At 38.4% G+C, this 16,867-nt stretch overlaps 1 protein-coding gene across 4 annotated transcripts in view; it reads left to right on the top strand.

Moving 5' to 3' along the window:
• Nucleotides 1–16,867, top strand: part of LOC134220288 (proline dehydrogenase 1, mitochondrial) — a 95,505-nt gene that overhangs the window by 27,023 nt on the left and 51,615 nt on the right. For 2 of the 4 annotated variants that reach the window (XM_062699302.1, XM_062699305.1), the window contains exon 2: nt 16,735–16,856. The exons of the other annotated variants lie outside the window; for them this stretch is intronic. In XM_062699302.1, the coding sequence (XP_062555286.1) occupies nt 16,735–16,856 (122 nt within the window). The remainder of the gene's footprint in view (nt 1–16,734; nt 16,857–16,867) is intronic. 4 annotated transcript variants of the gene reach the window in all.

Genomic DNA, 16,867 nt, shown 5'->3' on the forward strand with positions numbered 1-16,867 from the left:
ATTATTGAGCTGGCACTTTCAATTCTAATTTGCGTTATTCGTAAAATGAGACGAAGTTTTAAATACAGAAAAGGAAATTCGAATGTATCAAATCATGCATAGGCTCTAATAATAATTTGTAATTAGCATGTCATATCAGAAAAATAAAGTCTGTACAATAAGGAGAACAATGAAGTTCATAGCCCTTACTCTTCTCAATTAATAATTATTCTATTATCAATTTATATCTTGCTCATAAATAAATTCATAAATATGTGCGATATTGTCGGTTAGTCGGTATAGTACAGTTGCTGATGAAGAATGTATATAGTCGCCAGACATTCTAAATACTCACGATCCTCTAATGTGGACGTGTACTATACACATGTGGAAGTATTGGCTTGAGAAATGGATTGCGAGTGATTTGATTATGCGTCCAATTTGGGAATCTCGAGCTCGTTCAGTAGCCTCTAGGTTGCGAAGGCCGACGGAAGTCCTTCGTAGCTTAGTTGGTTAAAGCACCAGTCTAGCGTACTGTAGGATCATGGGTTCGAGTCCCATCGAAGGGAAGTGGTTACCTCCAATACATTTTCCAAATCAATATCTTCCACATAACGTACATATTCACATATGAGTTTTCATAACATTGTAAATTAACGTCCAAGTCGGGTGGTTTAATCCCCGGAAATAGACAATTAACTTTGATTGAACATTCTTTGTATATCAATGCCGAATTTTATGAAGTTCGATCAACAAAAAATCCACTGACAATAACGGAACAAAACATGTCAAAACTATCATCTCATCTAAAAAGCGTTTTTGTTTATTTAGCTTCAGTACTTTCAATGCTGAATAGGGCCATCTCAAAGGGTTGTAATACTAACTGCGGGTGTTTTTTATTCCCATTTGATACAAATATATGTGAAGTTGTCATATTTGAAATCAGTAATATTGAAAATAACTAACATGAAGAGAAGACGTTCGGTAAATCTTCTCTATATATAAGAATAAGTTTCTTTGAGACATTATAACTCAAGAACGGTTGGATCGATTTGGAATATTTCCTCCCTGATCGGTTCGTTTTAGAATCAGCTGTGTTCATATATTTTACTGGTAAAGTTGAACAAATGTAAAAATATTACGTTTTCATAAATTCTAAAGAAAATTATTTTGGCTCTTTTCGGCGAAATTTTGCTGCTTAGCATTCAGTACTGTTTTGCCTTTCTCGTACAACTAAGTTGTACCGAAAGGCTATCATTTCACTCCGAAAACGAACTTTTGATAGAAGCCTCTGAGACCCATAGTATTATATACCAATCGACTCAGTTCGACGAGCTGAGCACATGTCTGTCTGTCCGTGTGTATGTATGTGTGTATGTATGTGTGTATGTGTGTGTGTATGTGTGTGCGTATGTGTGTGCACAAAAGCTATGAAAAACATTAGACAACTTTTCGTATAGTAATCCTTAACCGATTTTCTCGCAACAAGTTTCATTCGACAGGGGACAAAGCCTTGTAGATCACTATTGAATTTGATAACGATCGGTCATTGCGTTTGAAAGTTATGAAGAAAATGGTACATCGGACCATATATGCTCCATATAAGGTTGGTGTCTCAACTAAATGCGAGAAAGGCACCACCAACGCTAGGTGGATTAATCTGGGTTTTTTTTAGATACAAAACGTATTTTCTCCTTATTACCATCAGTCTGAGACATTGACTACCTTAAAGGATAGGGTTGACACTAATTTTGTGCAGAAGAGTTTGAAAATTTTGGTGGAAAATATTCGAGTTTTTTGATCATCATTTTTTGATATTCTCAATTTTGGGATAAAAACGTTTTGTTGCAATATTGTCGGTTTTACATGAACATTTTTGGACCCTATAATGACTAATATGTTAGATGATAAACACTTCGAAATACATGTTTTTGGATGATATCATCGTTAAACTAAGTGATTTATTCGCTTAGAGGGCGCATATTGACCATATCTCCCTACTACCACCACCAGGCACCAGCTATTTTGGCGTATCCTCCAGAAACTCAATGGGATATTCTTCCAGGGCTTCCTTTTTTTTGGAAAATTCCTCTAGATATTCCATTTAGAATACATAAAACATACATAAAAAACGGCCAGAATTGTATTCAAAGATTCCTCCAAATGTTGAATATTAGATACCTTCAGGAATTTCGTCGAAAATTATTTTGGAAACTCCTCAAGGAGCTGCTTTGGAAAAAACAGCTCGAGCAAGATCGGGAAGGTTCGCCTAGTAATTATATAAAAAATGGCATTTCATCTGTAATTATTTAGAATTTACGTCGCATGGATTTAGCGCGGAATGGATTCATGTCGCGCAGAAATGGCACGGATTTGATTTTAGTCGGTGCGGATTTGACGCGGAAAATATTTTTGGATCTCTTTTTTTTCTCTGTAATAAACCTGTGGTTAGTAGCTGCCTAATAAAAAAACATTACCTTTTGGCGGATTAATCAGAGTTTTATCTTATAACTATCGTTAACCACGTGAGGAATCAACGGTTTTTTTTTATTAAAACTTCCCTATTTTGAGACTCTCTCGACAAGGCTATCGACAATGTTAATGGATTGAAGTCATTGACATTCCGAATGTTAGCCGGGAAAATATCACAGAGCATAACATTATGTTTCTTTATCTGTCCATTTGTCTGGTATGTGACCTATAGATATGTTAATAAAATAAAGTTATAGATCAGAGTGGATGTATCCGCCATGGTCCAGTTTTGACAAGTCTCTGGTTCATATTGTGCGATGATTAGTATGTAAATGACAGATGAATCCCGTACAATTTTAATAGTGTCGCTTCTTTGATTACACATTCAAAAAATATATTTATGAATATGCTTTAATCCAGTTCGAAGCGCTTACCAGTTCCAGTTTCGCTACTTTTGTAGGTTTCGTTAAAATTTCGATCTACATGTTAATTGGAGCGCTAACTACACGATCGACGCAAAAACTCGTGGTACAAAGAGGATGATATCTCAACTATGGAAGTATTGACCGATGACAAACATGTGATTCAGTCTAAATAGATAAAAATAGATCGGCATACCTATAACTTCCAAATCATTAAATTTATGATTAACATCTTTGGCGACAGCGCATGATAAACACAACTATCATCGATAATTTTCCTTGCTGATGCACCTCATTAAAATAAATTCGAATGTGTCATTCCTCATTAGGAGAGATTATTTCGCGTGGAGGGATGCAGTCAACTGTATCGTGAACATAGGAAAGGGTGCCGAGTGTCTGCCTCCCACACCAGTTCTACAAAACGTGCTACTTTGTGACAAAAACCATTTCCTTCCGACTTGGTCGATCTGGTATATTTATTACCATAAGGTGGCTCACAATCGCGCGTATAATCTGCTCACCCTTATCTAAATAACAAGTCAGGTTTATTTTGACTACCGCAATCCCGACCGTACCAAACCAACAAACCCGATACCGGCGGTGATGGCGCAGTAAATCGACGTCTTCTTGGTGTTTTGTTCACCAGGTCTTAGTCGCGTTTGACCGCAATGGAACCAGGAATGATTTTCTTCTTATTTGTCTTCGATGTGTTCAATGAATGCGATGAAGACATACGTTTTCACATTCAAGTGCTAACATGATGAGTGTGCTCGTGACAATTAATGACGATCTTTCCTTCGTTGCTGTGACCTGTTTTCTTGACTCACATATGATGTCTCGTGATTTGCGTTTTATTACGCTGGCAAAAAAGTTTCAACTTGTTTTATCTTTGTTCGTTTGTTTATAAAGTTGTGAACGGTTATAAATTCAGTCTAGAAAAATATATTATCATGAACGCCCTCTAACTTAGTCAGTAAAGAGGCAGTATTTACAAGCAGGTGATGGCGGTTTCGACTCCCGGCACGGTCGATGAAATCCCTTTAGTTGAAGGCTGAACACAACATATAAAATTATGATTTTGCTACTGCAATCTTTTAATTAAAAATAGTGGAAAAAAAATGCTTAGAAGAAAAATTTGATAAGTCCGGTAGTGATTTTTTGCGATTTTCAATTTCATTTGAAAACGTGACAACATCATTGAGATATGCAACGGTCTGCTAGTATTGTCGATTGTGATTATCCAGAAATGCATGATCATTATCTTCGTTAGGTGGATGATTAATAGTTGGTTCAGTTATTGACCGCTACTGCAGTAACGCAGCACTAACGTTTACCCTAACTGAGCAAAGTTGAAATAAATTTAATTTGTCCGCGTGTGTCCAATGCCGTAGATTAATTTCAAAATCCTTATTATGACTATGCATGAGTTCATCAAAATTGTTAAGTTTTACAGTTCATCTGCTTCTTGGAATATCCGCTCCATTCGAAACTAAATCGCCGTGCTCTTCCCGCGTCATTGCGCCATAAGTTCGTACACGACACAAATAGAGATCTGTAACTAGATGTGTGTATATGTGCTTAACAGCAGCTGATTTATTTGCAACTGGCGCAAAACTATTTGCCCATGTGGATACGAATGCAGGCTTGAGCTTATTCACCCGTATCCCGGTTGTGTTTGACATACGTAAGACGCAAATCACGTGTACCGTGAAATTGTTGCTCGTTACTCTATTGCAGGCGAAGTTCATTATCATAGATATTTCTGTTGGCGCGCCAAGAAGTCGGAAAATTACAGGGGATTGGTTCAGTCACACAGAGGATGTTGATTTTTCATTTTATTTTCTTGTCCTTGTGAAGCCTAGGAAAGTGGCGATTGTGGTACAGTCTCCCAGCCAAGAATAACGCAATGGGCCCGCTGGGAAGTGGATGGCCACTCTGCACAGCACTGGAGTCATTGTACTGCCGGACTAATGACACAGTTTATTCCGGGTTGATCAAACGCTTTTGTATGGTATCAGACGTAAGCTTAGGTAGACGGCAAGAGTGCGGAATTGAATCTGCTCGTCTTGCTATTTTTATAGCAGAATAACATGTATTGAATCTCTAGCTAAGATAGTGTTTCATACCATTCCTGGTTCAATGAGTACAGAGCGAGGACGTCCCATTTGCAGAAGTAGTCTTCCCTATTCCAGTTTTGACCTCAAAGTAAGAAATCAACTAACATAAAAGTAATCCAACAGGGTTCCGGTTCTTCATCGTTCAGCTACCATATGAGCCAAGTAATATTTTTATTGTTTACATGATTTTTCAGCAGTGAGCAAAAACATATTTTGATAACCTACTTCACTAGACGAAAAACATCAACTGATTTGAAGTGTTTTAGAATTCAGTAAATCATTTATTTGCTTAACATCACGCCACAATACTCGATTTGCATCCACATTTCTCCATAACTGGGGCCTCATTGCGCATCTCCTTTCGACAGCTCTTTCGTATGACAGTTTTCATGGTTTGCTCGTTTCTAGTCGAGGTGCGCACTGCCACCCCTGATTTCGAACCATTTTTACTTAGTTGTTTTCCATCTGGGCTGCTCATCTAGCTCACTGCGCCCGACGAAGTTTTATAGCACTAATTTAATCACTATATTTAACTTTCACCTTCGGAGAAATTGGAATAGCCACAATCTCGAATTTCAACTATAACTTCGAAACTGAAAAATCGCAATTTTATCGTGAACTCATACATTACTTAACCATTTTTTCTTTTTATTTATTTTTGCCTTTCCCGTACATCCAAGTTGTGCGGAAGATGTTAACATTCACTCAACATAGATTTTCTTATAATATGCACATAATGCACCCAAACAGCGGATGACAGATTTCAATACAGTTCAGCATAAAAACCTAACAAAATTTGTAGAAATCTTCAGCATATACAAATTAGATTTTAACACAAGTAACACGTTGGTATTATACTGGTTTCAGAACACTCTTGTAGAGTAAATTATGGTCTTCAAGAGTGTTATAAAACTTAAAATGTTACTTGGGATTGTATTTTGTATTATTTTAATACAGTATTTGTGTAAAAGCTCACATTTTATATATTTAAACCTTCAAGAATTGTATGCCAAGACCCAATATTTTATACAAATATTGTAAGATTTGTTTTTAGGGTGCGCGGCGGATAAGATATTTCATAGCTTTGGCGGATCGCAAAGAAAAGTTTATATTGAAATATTGATGAGGATCCAGGAATCCAAGAATTGTCCCAGAAAGCCCTCCGTGAATTCCACTAGTATTGCTTTATGAGTACTCCGAAAGGAATTGCTGGAGTAACTTCAGGAAAATGTTGAGTGTGCAGGGCGAATAAAGCTTATATATTTTGCGGATTGCAAAGAATAGTTTAACTTGTGGCAGAATCATTGAGTTGAGATATTGAACGAGTGTTAGTTATAGAACGTTCTACCGGGAGTGATTTTTCCATACATTCCATACATAAATTGACCCCTCCGGTCAAATCGACTATCATTCGAGATTTATGTGGAGTTTGTAATAAAAATATCGAATGAAAATTGTTCTAGATCCCCTGACATCAAAAGGAGAGCATATACTTTCGCGTGGTGAGCAGGGAATCAATATTCGAGCAACGCCTAACAATATACCCTTTGTCATCAACAGAAATTGTTACTGACAAACGCACCTTGCAACAAGCCTTTGTCAGAACCTGAACACAATATGACAAGAATCATTTGCTATACATGCTCTGATATTTCCGAGAATACGAGGCTATTTTTGTAATCAGCGTTAGATTCTCGAATATTTCCATGAAAGTAGAAACTACGTTAGCATAAACCGAAATTTGCTCTATAGAGAATGCAAAATAACGGAATAAAAAGTACGGAATAATGGAATAAAAAGAAGCAACAAAATTGACTTCTTCTTTTGTCGTGGACAAAACTTTTCGGATCTTTGTCATTATTATCTCCGACAAAAACAAAGCTTTGTCGTTGGTGCGGTGCGGTAAGATTCGCGGCTACAAAGCAAGACCATGCTGAGCAGGGTTTGCAGAAATCGCTCTCAATAGATAAGGACACAAAAGGCAAAAACTGTTCCGAATCATAACAGGCCATGGTAACAAATTTATCAAACTTGTATACAAGTGCGAAAAAACAGAATCGGATAGGCAGAGAGAGTGAACAAGTTGAAATGCATCATCAGAATCAGTGCCCCGCGTTTGGAGCTTTTTTAAAGAAATTTGTTATGGGGTATAGGCCTCCGAATCCGTGCCGTATCATGACAGCTTCCGGAAAAAGTCTCTCGCAGTATGCTACATATGTGTACAGAGATGATAGGTGAGAGACTTTTTCATTCTCTTTTGAATTCAATCTCTGATGCTGAGGGTAGCAGGGTTCGATTCTCGGTGTTCGGGAAATGTTCGGGTTGGAAATTATCTCGACTTCCCTGGGTATAAAAGTATCATCGTGTTATTTAGCCTCATATACAATACAAAAATGGTAATTCGGCCTAGAAACCTCGCAGTTAATAATTGTAGAGGAGCTCAACCCTTTCGGGACGGATGGGTCACATATGACCAGCGTTTTAGATTGGCTTTGTAAAATCACAGAAAACAGCTAGGTTCTCGCTTTTTTCAGCAAAGTTGTTCATCAGGATGTTGGCTTTACAGGAAGAATATCGTTGGTCAAGTGTGACTATGACTATACCCTGAAGACCCAGATATCCGAATCCTTGGGAAGATTTCGTTTTTGTTAGGAAAATTATTTCGTGCTTTTTAGTGGAATGTCTTCACTTGTCATAAGACGAGTTTGTACCATCCCATTTAATTTCACCACTTGATTGTACCTTGACAAATACGTATTTCGACCTCAACAGTAAGGTCGTCTTCAGTGCCTCGTACTTGACTCAACTCAAATATGAGGCACTGAAGACGACCTTACTGTTGAGGTCGAAATACGTATCTGTCAAGGTACAATCAAGTGGTGGAATTAAATGGGATGGTACAAACTCGTCTTATGACAATTGAAGATTTCGCTTCTGAAAGCATGCAAATGAATCTGAAATATTTGAGTCCTATACCGCATTGTAAGATAATTTTGAACAGTTAATGAGATTAAGTCATATTGAACGTCAATCCATTGATCAATTTTTAGAAATACGAGAGGCTCAAGGTTCTCCAAGACGTTTTCGAGTTCATCCCACGGTATCTACCAGATCAATCAAGGCTTTTGGAATTCCTCATCGTCGAACCAATCCGGTTCAATAAGCATATGCGCATCATGTAAACTGATTTTTACTGAATACGAGATGTTCAAGGTACTCCAAAACATTCTCGAGTTCAGCCCACGGTATTTACCAGAGCAATTGAGGCTTTAGGAAAGTCCTTATCGTCGGTATATACCTAATCCGGCTCAATAAGCATATGTGCATAATGTAAACTGAATTTTCTTGAATACGAGTTGTCCAAGGTACTCCAAAACATTCTCGAATTCAGCCACCTTATCTATCAGATCAACCAAAGCTTTTGGAATGTCCTCATCGTCTGTATATACCCAATGCGGTTCAATAGGCATTTGCGCACCATGGAAACTGAATTTTCTTGAATACAAGATGTTCAAGGTACAATGTACAAAAACATTTTCGAGTTCAGCCCACAGTATCTACCAGATTGGGAAGGGTTGTTTGGCCGAAACACATTCGGCCGAATGCCACTAGGCTGAGCAAACCATTAGGCTGAAACTCATCTGGCTGAAAGTCATTTGGCCGAAAGGGCCATTTGACCGAAAGAGTCGTTTGGCCGAAAGTGTCGTTTGGCCGAAAGGGTCAATAGGCTGAAAGGGTCATTTGGCCGAAAGGGTCATTAGGCCGAATAGGATATTTGGCCGAATATGTCATTTGAAAAGTGAAAAATTATGAATGAGAGGAGAGACGTCTCACTTCACACTCCTAATGACTCTTTCGGGAAATAACCATTTCGGCCAAATGACCCTTTCGGACAAATGACCATCTCGGCCAAATAACACTTTCGGCCTAATGACCCTTTCGGCCAAATGATCCTTTCGGCCAAACGACCCTTTCAGCCTAATAGCTTATTCGCCCAAATGACTTTCGGCCTAATGGTCTGTTCGGCCAAATGGTAAATTCGGCCAAGCAACTGTCGGTCTAGTGGCATTCGGCTTAATAGCTTTCGGCCGAATGGGTCAAACAACCCTTCCCTCTACCAGATCAACAAAAGCTTTTTGGGAACGTCCTTATCGTCGGTTTATACCCAATCCGGTTCAATAAGCAATTCGCGTCATGTTAACTGATTTTTCTTGAATACGAGATGTTCAGGGTACTCCAAAACATTCTTGAGTTCAGCCCACGGTATCTACCAGATCAACCAAGACTTTAGCAATGTCCTTATCATCGTCATATACCCAATCCGGTTCAATAAGCATTTGCGCATAATGTAAACCCATTTTTTAGGTACTTCAAAACATTCTTAAGTTCAGCCCACAGTATTTAACAGACCAACTAAGGCTTTTGCAGTGTTTTAATCATCGGCATATATCCAAACATGCTCAATATGAAAATGCGCATTATATGAACTCTATTTTCTCGAAAACGAGATGTTCTTGGCACTCCAAAACGATCTCGAGTTCAGTTAAAGGTATTTACCAGATCAAGCAGGTATTTTGAAATATCCCAATCATAAAATGTACACCAAATCCGGTTCAATAAGCACATGATTCAAGTTTGTTTGAACATGGGATGCTTAAGGTCTCCTGAAATGATCTTGAGTTAAGAACAAGGCATCTACCAGTTGCACAATGACTAAGAAAATGTTTGTGTCGAGTGTTGTACATTCGAATGCGGACAAGGACTTTTTTTGGGGCGTAAAACCACTGCGTTTAGAAATTCAGAAATGTGAACAGAAGTTCCTTCGAAAATTGTCGAAAGGATTATCAGATTAACTTCTTCTTCTTCTTCTTTTTATTGACATTGGCCCGCCTTGAGACATTGCCGTATTGCAGTTTGTTGTTTATTTAGCAGTTCCAAAGTTATCAACTTCGAGGTACGAGATGAACCGGCCTAAGGCCGAACATCTCGTAAATGAAGACAATTCAATTCAACTTCGAGATTTCTTAGCCAAGATACCATTTTTGTAGAAGTAAGCAATCCAGCGCGTCATGGATATGGCTGGATGATTAAAAAACTTGCCAATCGATTTCAGAAACCGTATGTAGTAGGTCGGCATGTAGGGGCCCTGCTTAGCCGTGCGGTAAGACGCGCGGCTACAAAGCAAGACCATGCTGAGGGTGGCTGGGTTCGATTCCCGGTGCCGGTCTAGGCAATTTTCGGATAGGAAATTGTCTCGACTTCCCTGGGCATAAAAGTATCATCATGTTAGCCTCATGATATACGAATGCAAAAATGGTAACCTGGCTTAGAAACCTCGCAGTTAATAACTGTGGAAGTGCTTAATGAACATTAAGCTGCGAGGCGGCTCGGTCCCAGTGTGGGGGATGTAATGCCAATAATAAGAAGAAGATGTAGTCGGTCCGGCGAAACTCCAACTGGAAGTCGGGAAAATGTTAAAACTACAGGAGAAGGCAAACTTAATGAAAAAGTTGGGCGGGATGGTCAGCGACATGGAAACAGTTAAGCACGACTGAACGTAGTCGCACTAAACAGATAGGCATCACAGCACAAACTGCAAGTTTCATAGTAGGCTCTTCGTGTATCAACAATCGTCGAACGGCACTCTCGTATACCCTAGGCGAAAAAAAAAACGACAACAAAGTACGCGATGCTGCTATGTCTTATGCGCATTGTTCAGTAAAGCTTGACTTCCACCACTAGGTTCGCTAGCGTTTCAAAATCATGAAAGGGCCACATTTCACGGCAAAAATGTCTAAATGTTATGTGGTAGTCGTTCACTAATACGAGGTCCAGTAAGCGATTGTTGTGATTCAAGTTGGTATTGATTTAAAAGAACCCGTGCAAGGTAAATCCGTCAAAGCTACGGGCATGTGCGATAGCATTGGATCAATGAAAGGTGTACCATTGTTGGGAAAGCGCCAAATAATCCGAACATTGCATAGATATTTCATTTGAGTGCTGCTGCTGTCGGCATTGGCAAGCTGGATTATTCACTTTCTTCTGGGATTCTGCTTTCTGCTTGTGTCCGTTCTCCAAGAAGTCTTGGTTGAACTGAGCTTTAGAGCCTGTAAGTTAGGCGATTTTGATGTCTGTTTTTGTGATACACATTCGGGATTGATTGGTTTACTGATTTCAACAGTGCCTGGCAAAATTCAATTTTTGAATAGTTTAGCACCTTCCATTCTTTGTTTTTAATGGTTAGGTAAAATCTTTAAAAGTCGATCGATTGAAGGCGCTATAATTTAAATCAATTAAAAGTTTGATTTCTTCATACTAACGCTCATACAAATTAAAAACAGTTTGTTTCAGCCAGATTTTGTCCAAATAAACTTTAATTTTCCGAAGAAAATGAGGAGTTTGATGGTCTTGTGACAACCGCTTCTACACTATAAGTAAAATCGTGGATTCAATTCCAGGCTTGTACTTTTTAGAAAAGAAAATGTTGCATAAGCCACATAAATTCTTACTGGTAGCAAGGACTAAACACGATGAATTCTTGAATTACCATAACGCATTACCCTAGCTCGACAAAGGATAAGAAAGTAGGGCTCGGTTTGCTAGATTTCACGCCGTTGCACAGTATCGGTAGGTGTCTAGCGGCCGGCATCGTTTTTATTGACATTGAAGACATTGAAGAGCTCCTGGAGCATGCGCTCTGAGATTAGGTGGTTGACCTCAACCCTCTGTTCACATGGATCTTACTACACTGTTCAGTAAGTTCGAATACACTTTCAAAAACTGTTTAAAAATTGAGATTAAATTATTTCTTTTCCCGGTTGCATTTCATTGAAAGTATTGTTTATAAGGAACGTTTGTAACATTTCTTTTGGAATGACCTCTATTTTGTACAGAGGCGACTCGTCCATACGTTCCACCTGTTCATGGAACAGGTAACCATTTTTAGGTCAGAAGTAGGAAATTAATGTCTTGGCAGTTAATTATTAGGGCAAATAATTTACTCAGTAAATTTTTTAAACAAAGTTTCACGTAATATTTCCAATGATTTTAACATCTAAACATCTAAAGAAACAAAATATTTCGTAGGCAGATCAAGTTAACGCCACATGCTTGGCGTATACAGTCAAATTGCAGCTAAATGTGTTTTTCCCCGACACACCACACCCCATCGCATAGAAATTCGTACGATCCATAATGAAGAACCAACAGCAGCGCTGCCAGAAATCAAATTTAAAGTTTTGCGCCATGACAAATGATTTGAAATAATTTCCTCCTTGGTATGCTCACTCGTTCTCCGCGCGCAGAGAACCAGCGTGAGCGTTGCCAGCTTTCTCCGTTTCCTCACATCATCCTCTTTCGCATGCGAAGCAAGCACGTTTAGATGCAAGTTCTGCTATGCGCGCAGCAGGAGTCAAACCCGTTCGACGCGCTGCGAGAACAATCAACGACGCGACGCACCTTCGGTTAGACTCGATCGTAGTGTCGGGTTGTGCTTTTCCGAAAGGCGCACCGCGCACGCTTTCGTTCATACTTCGATGATTGGAAACAATTTGTTTTTCTTTGTTCTCCTGATGAATATGCAATGCATCAAGAACAATATTAAATTAATGATTGCGTTTTCAAAAGAGACATTAAATAATGCTTTTCACGAATACTCAAAATCAATCAACATAGAGAAAAGGTATAGTTTTCACTAAATTTGAAGAATTAAATAACTGGAACACATTTCAGCTTCTAAATGTGACTGTCACAATCTGGGGTCGCATCAAACAATAATTGTATAATCATACACTAATTATATACTATAATTATTGTACTAATAATGGTTAATAACATTTCTTTCATAGCAACAAAATATGTGAGAATTTAAATATTAGCGGCGATGGGACCCGTGTACCCCGAATGGTGGAATCAGCCGATTTGAAAGATCTCTATTCTGAACAATATCCAGTTATTGCCAACTGTTACCAAGTTGGATTTTAGACGATTTGCGAGAGTTTAAAATTTTAAGTGCATCTAAATTTAAAACATTTTTGTAACAAAAGAGAATAATAAGCTATTTATTGTTTTGTAAATCCTTTCCATTTAAATTGTTTTTTTTTCTAATATTCTGTTAAGTTTTTTTTTAATCTCGTTTATTTTGGAGGCTCAATTGCCGTGAAGCGTTACGGAGCCGAAATCAAGTTTAACAAATTCTTAAATCTTATACATAATGTTAGTTTTGGGGAACCGAAAGACTCGCGGTTTGGTCGAGGTTAGGGAATACAATAATACAGTAGGAAAGGAAGGGAATTTAGGGTGCTTAAGTAATTACGATGCTGATGTTCACATAGTTGACATTCTTGGCGAGGTTTAACATCTGTAACGGGACAAACATTTTTTTGGGAGACAACAATGAGAGGAAGACATACGAAAGGGGTTAACGACAGACATTGAAATGAACAACAAGAGGAAGACATTCGATACAGGGAACGACAGACAAGGGGGTGGGCAGACTAAGATCACAATCTTACATCAGCAACTTTCACAAATTGGTGGACGAGGGACATGTATTCGAGATCAAGGCCCGCCAACACTTCTCTAATAGGCTTTGGTTGTTTTCCTCGGACCCGGAGATGTTCAGTTAATGCAGATTTGGTTAAGTTGTACAAGAAAAGGTTGTAATATTAGATTAAATGCACAACTTTCATTCGAAACTACTTAGCTTGATCAATAATTTTTCTTTCAGCATGGTAGAACAGGTGTAGCAAAAGTCCACGAGACGCCCCTGATTTTGTACTTCTTCACGAGCTTCAAACGTTTCTAAAACCCATCGCAAGCGGCACGCACGGTCTGCATGGGCATTTCGTTCCAGATTTTGATAATTACGTCTTGAATTGGTCGAAGTAACCGACCTCGTATTCGTACAGCTTTAACATAATAAAGGACCAAACAAGAAAGTTAAGAGGGTTCAAATTCGGGAAGCTGGGAGGTCGCAAAGTTTTGTCCAAAAAGTCGATGAAATTGTCCCCATATAAGGCTTAAATCGCATTTTTCGTGTATAAAAGGTTATCGTCCTATTGGAACATGTAGGGCTGATCTCCGTCTTATCACCGGGCCACTGGGGGCATTAATCATCCCCAAAACCTCAGTTTTGTAGTACGCCGCAATGATTTCGACCTTCAAAAACGGCTATTTACGATGCCTCAATCCATTTTCAACGCGCGTAATAAACAAACAACAAAAGGCAGAATGTCAACACCACACACATCCGTTAGCGTATATATACCGCTAACGCTGACACCAATACTAATACAGAATATATACAATGGGCTTATAAACACAATGATCAAACATTTGTATTCGAACTTATTGAACACCCTGTAGTAACCATTTACATGGGGTTAGTGACAAAATGTCGAATGACAAAAGGTCGAAAGAAAATAATTCGAAAGACAAAAGGTCTAAAAAGACAAAAGGTCGAAGGGACAAAACGTCGAAAAAGACAAAAGGTCGAAAAGACAGAACGTTGAACGTGACAGAAGTTCAAAGAGACAAAAGGTCGAAATAGACAAGAAACTGAAACGGAGAGAATCGAACAATTCGAAAATCTTTTTGAAAAAGATAAAATAATCTCGCACAACACAAGTTTAATATATTTCTTAAATCAATAATGTTTTTATCTGTTACAGAACTATCTAGATATTTATAATATTATTCATAATAATTACTCCTTTGAAAATTGCTCATTCTTCAACTGAAATAAGTGTATTACTACTGGTTGAAGTGAAATCAATTTCACAAATTCGTTTGGAATACACCCAACTAGTTCTTGATCGACATTTTGTCCCTTACGACTATTTGTCGTTTTCGACATTTTGTCCCTTTCGACTTTTTGTCCCTTTCGACCTTCTGTCCCTTGCGACATTTGTCATAGATTCATTTACATGTATAGCCAAACTAAGATAAATAAAATGATCTCAAGTTTTCTTATCTGGGAAAGACTCTGATCTCAGCTAGAAACGTATAAGCGGATTGTAGCGAAATTTATTTTTGAACCACCCCAACACCAACTTATATGTTCCAACAGTTTTCTAATCTAACTAAAGACGTCGAAGGAAAACTGGAGCATACATTGCTCTACATGTTTCACTCTTATGTCGTCGTCGCTACATCAGATATCGACCAAGCCTTCGATGTCACTCAGCAAAACCTGCCATTCATCTAGCCGGAAAACTCAGTAGAGTTGTAAATGCTGGACAAGTATGACAGCCGCACATCAACCGACCCGACCGGCACATCATGGAATAGTTGTTGATCTTTGTAGATGTAGATGTCTTCAACGGTTTAGCTATCCACGTTATATATTGTATTTATTTACAGTAATCTTCTACCTTTCAACAGGTACGATATAACTTTTGCTAACCCCCAGTCGACAAGCCTCCAGTCGTTAGACAATGTTAGTAGCTATTACTCTGCGTGTAATTATCGATTTAATGACGCTGATGAATCATATCTGTCCGTCTGAGCGGCGTTAGGAATTAAATGGGTGAGCCATATATCCATTTGCACGAAATGTATTTATCTTATTTTTGAAATAGATTATTACCTCCAGTGCCAATCAAACGTTCACCATATGAGAATTACGCGTGGAGGGATATGACAGTTCAATGGTCTCCTATGAAAAGAACGAAGTCACATCACCCAATGATGTTGCTGTTTTTCTGGTTAGATAATGTTTTCGTCGGCGCCACTGTTTCTAACAGCGAGAACGAACGCAAATGATTCTGAGAAGTATGGATTTAGTTGTGCTGCTCCTTTCCTCTGTGATTTGACATTGCCGGTGACCTTTTTATCGTTGTCGCTGATTGCATATTCTTCTTGGGTCGATTGTTGTTGCCAAAAATAATTGAATCTGATAGCCCAATCTGGCAATGCTTAATAGAGTTCTTATGAATATTGGTCTTAGTAAGTCAGTCTAAACATGGATATGGCAGGGTTAGAAGCGAAATAAGTAGTTACTGTTATCTCTCTAATGCAGTTATGTTTGTTTTCATTTGTTTTAAGCAGAGTTTTAAATTTATTTATGCTAAACATAGTTCGAAAACCTTTATAATGTTCCGTTTTCAACTGTTCGACATTTTACGAGGTTCTAATGGATACCGTTACGATTTAGAACAACATCGTCATCAAAATAATTTATTGTGTTTCGGCGCTATCAACCCGGTCTGGGGGCTTTGCCCGGAGGACATCTGCCAAAGTTTCTATTTTAGTTATTGTTTCCTACCCATAATTATTGATTTAACTCGAATATATTAAGATGCTAAGAATAGTAGGTACCATACTATGTCGATTGCTATCGTTTAATATTTATACATACATTATTAGATCACTAACTCCACTCCGCATAATGCTCACCCTAGAACCCAACCTAATCTCATACATAATTTATCACCCAAACTAACAGCTTGAATAACTATTGTTTTTATTCTCTTCCACTGCAAACATGCCTGCTCTCGATTGGATGCAAACCGAATGTTAAAAATTGCGCTCAACTGTTTCGGTCGTCATTTCCAAAAAACAATGCTTTCTGCGTCCATTTGCCTGTGTGTATGCGCTCCCAAATATCGACCCTACGACTGTCATCAACACGATTCGGAATGCTACGAAAAATATGCGCTAAAAAAAAAAATACAACACGTATCACAATGCACCCTCACCTGTCGTAAACAAACAAAAAACACACCATTGATTCATCCATCCAGCTGATGAAACTAGCACAAACAGTTCTAGGGGAAAAGCTGTTCACCCTGCTGATGAAGTACACATTCTACGGTCATTTCGTGGCTGGTGAAGATCAAGTCAAAATTGTCCCCACACTCGAAAGGTACAATAGTG

Source organism: Armigeres subalbatus, chromosome 3 (assembly GCF_024139115.2).
Source record: "Armigeres subalbatus isolate Guangzhou_Male chromosome 3, GZ_Asu_2, whole genome shotgun sequence".
Lineage (NCBI taxonomy): Eukaryota > Metazoa > Arthropoda > Insecta > Diptera > Culicidae > Armigeres > Armigeres subalbatus.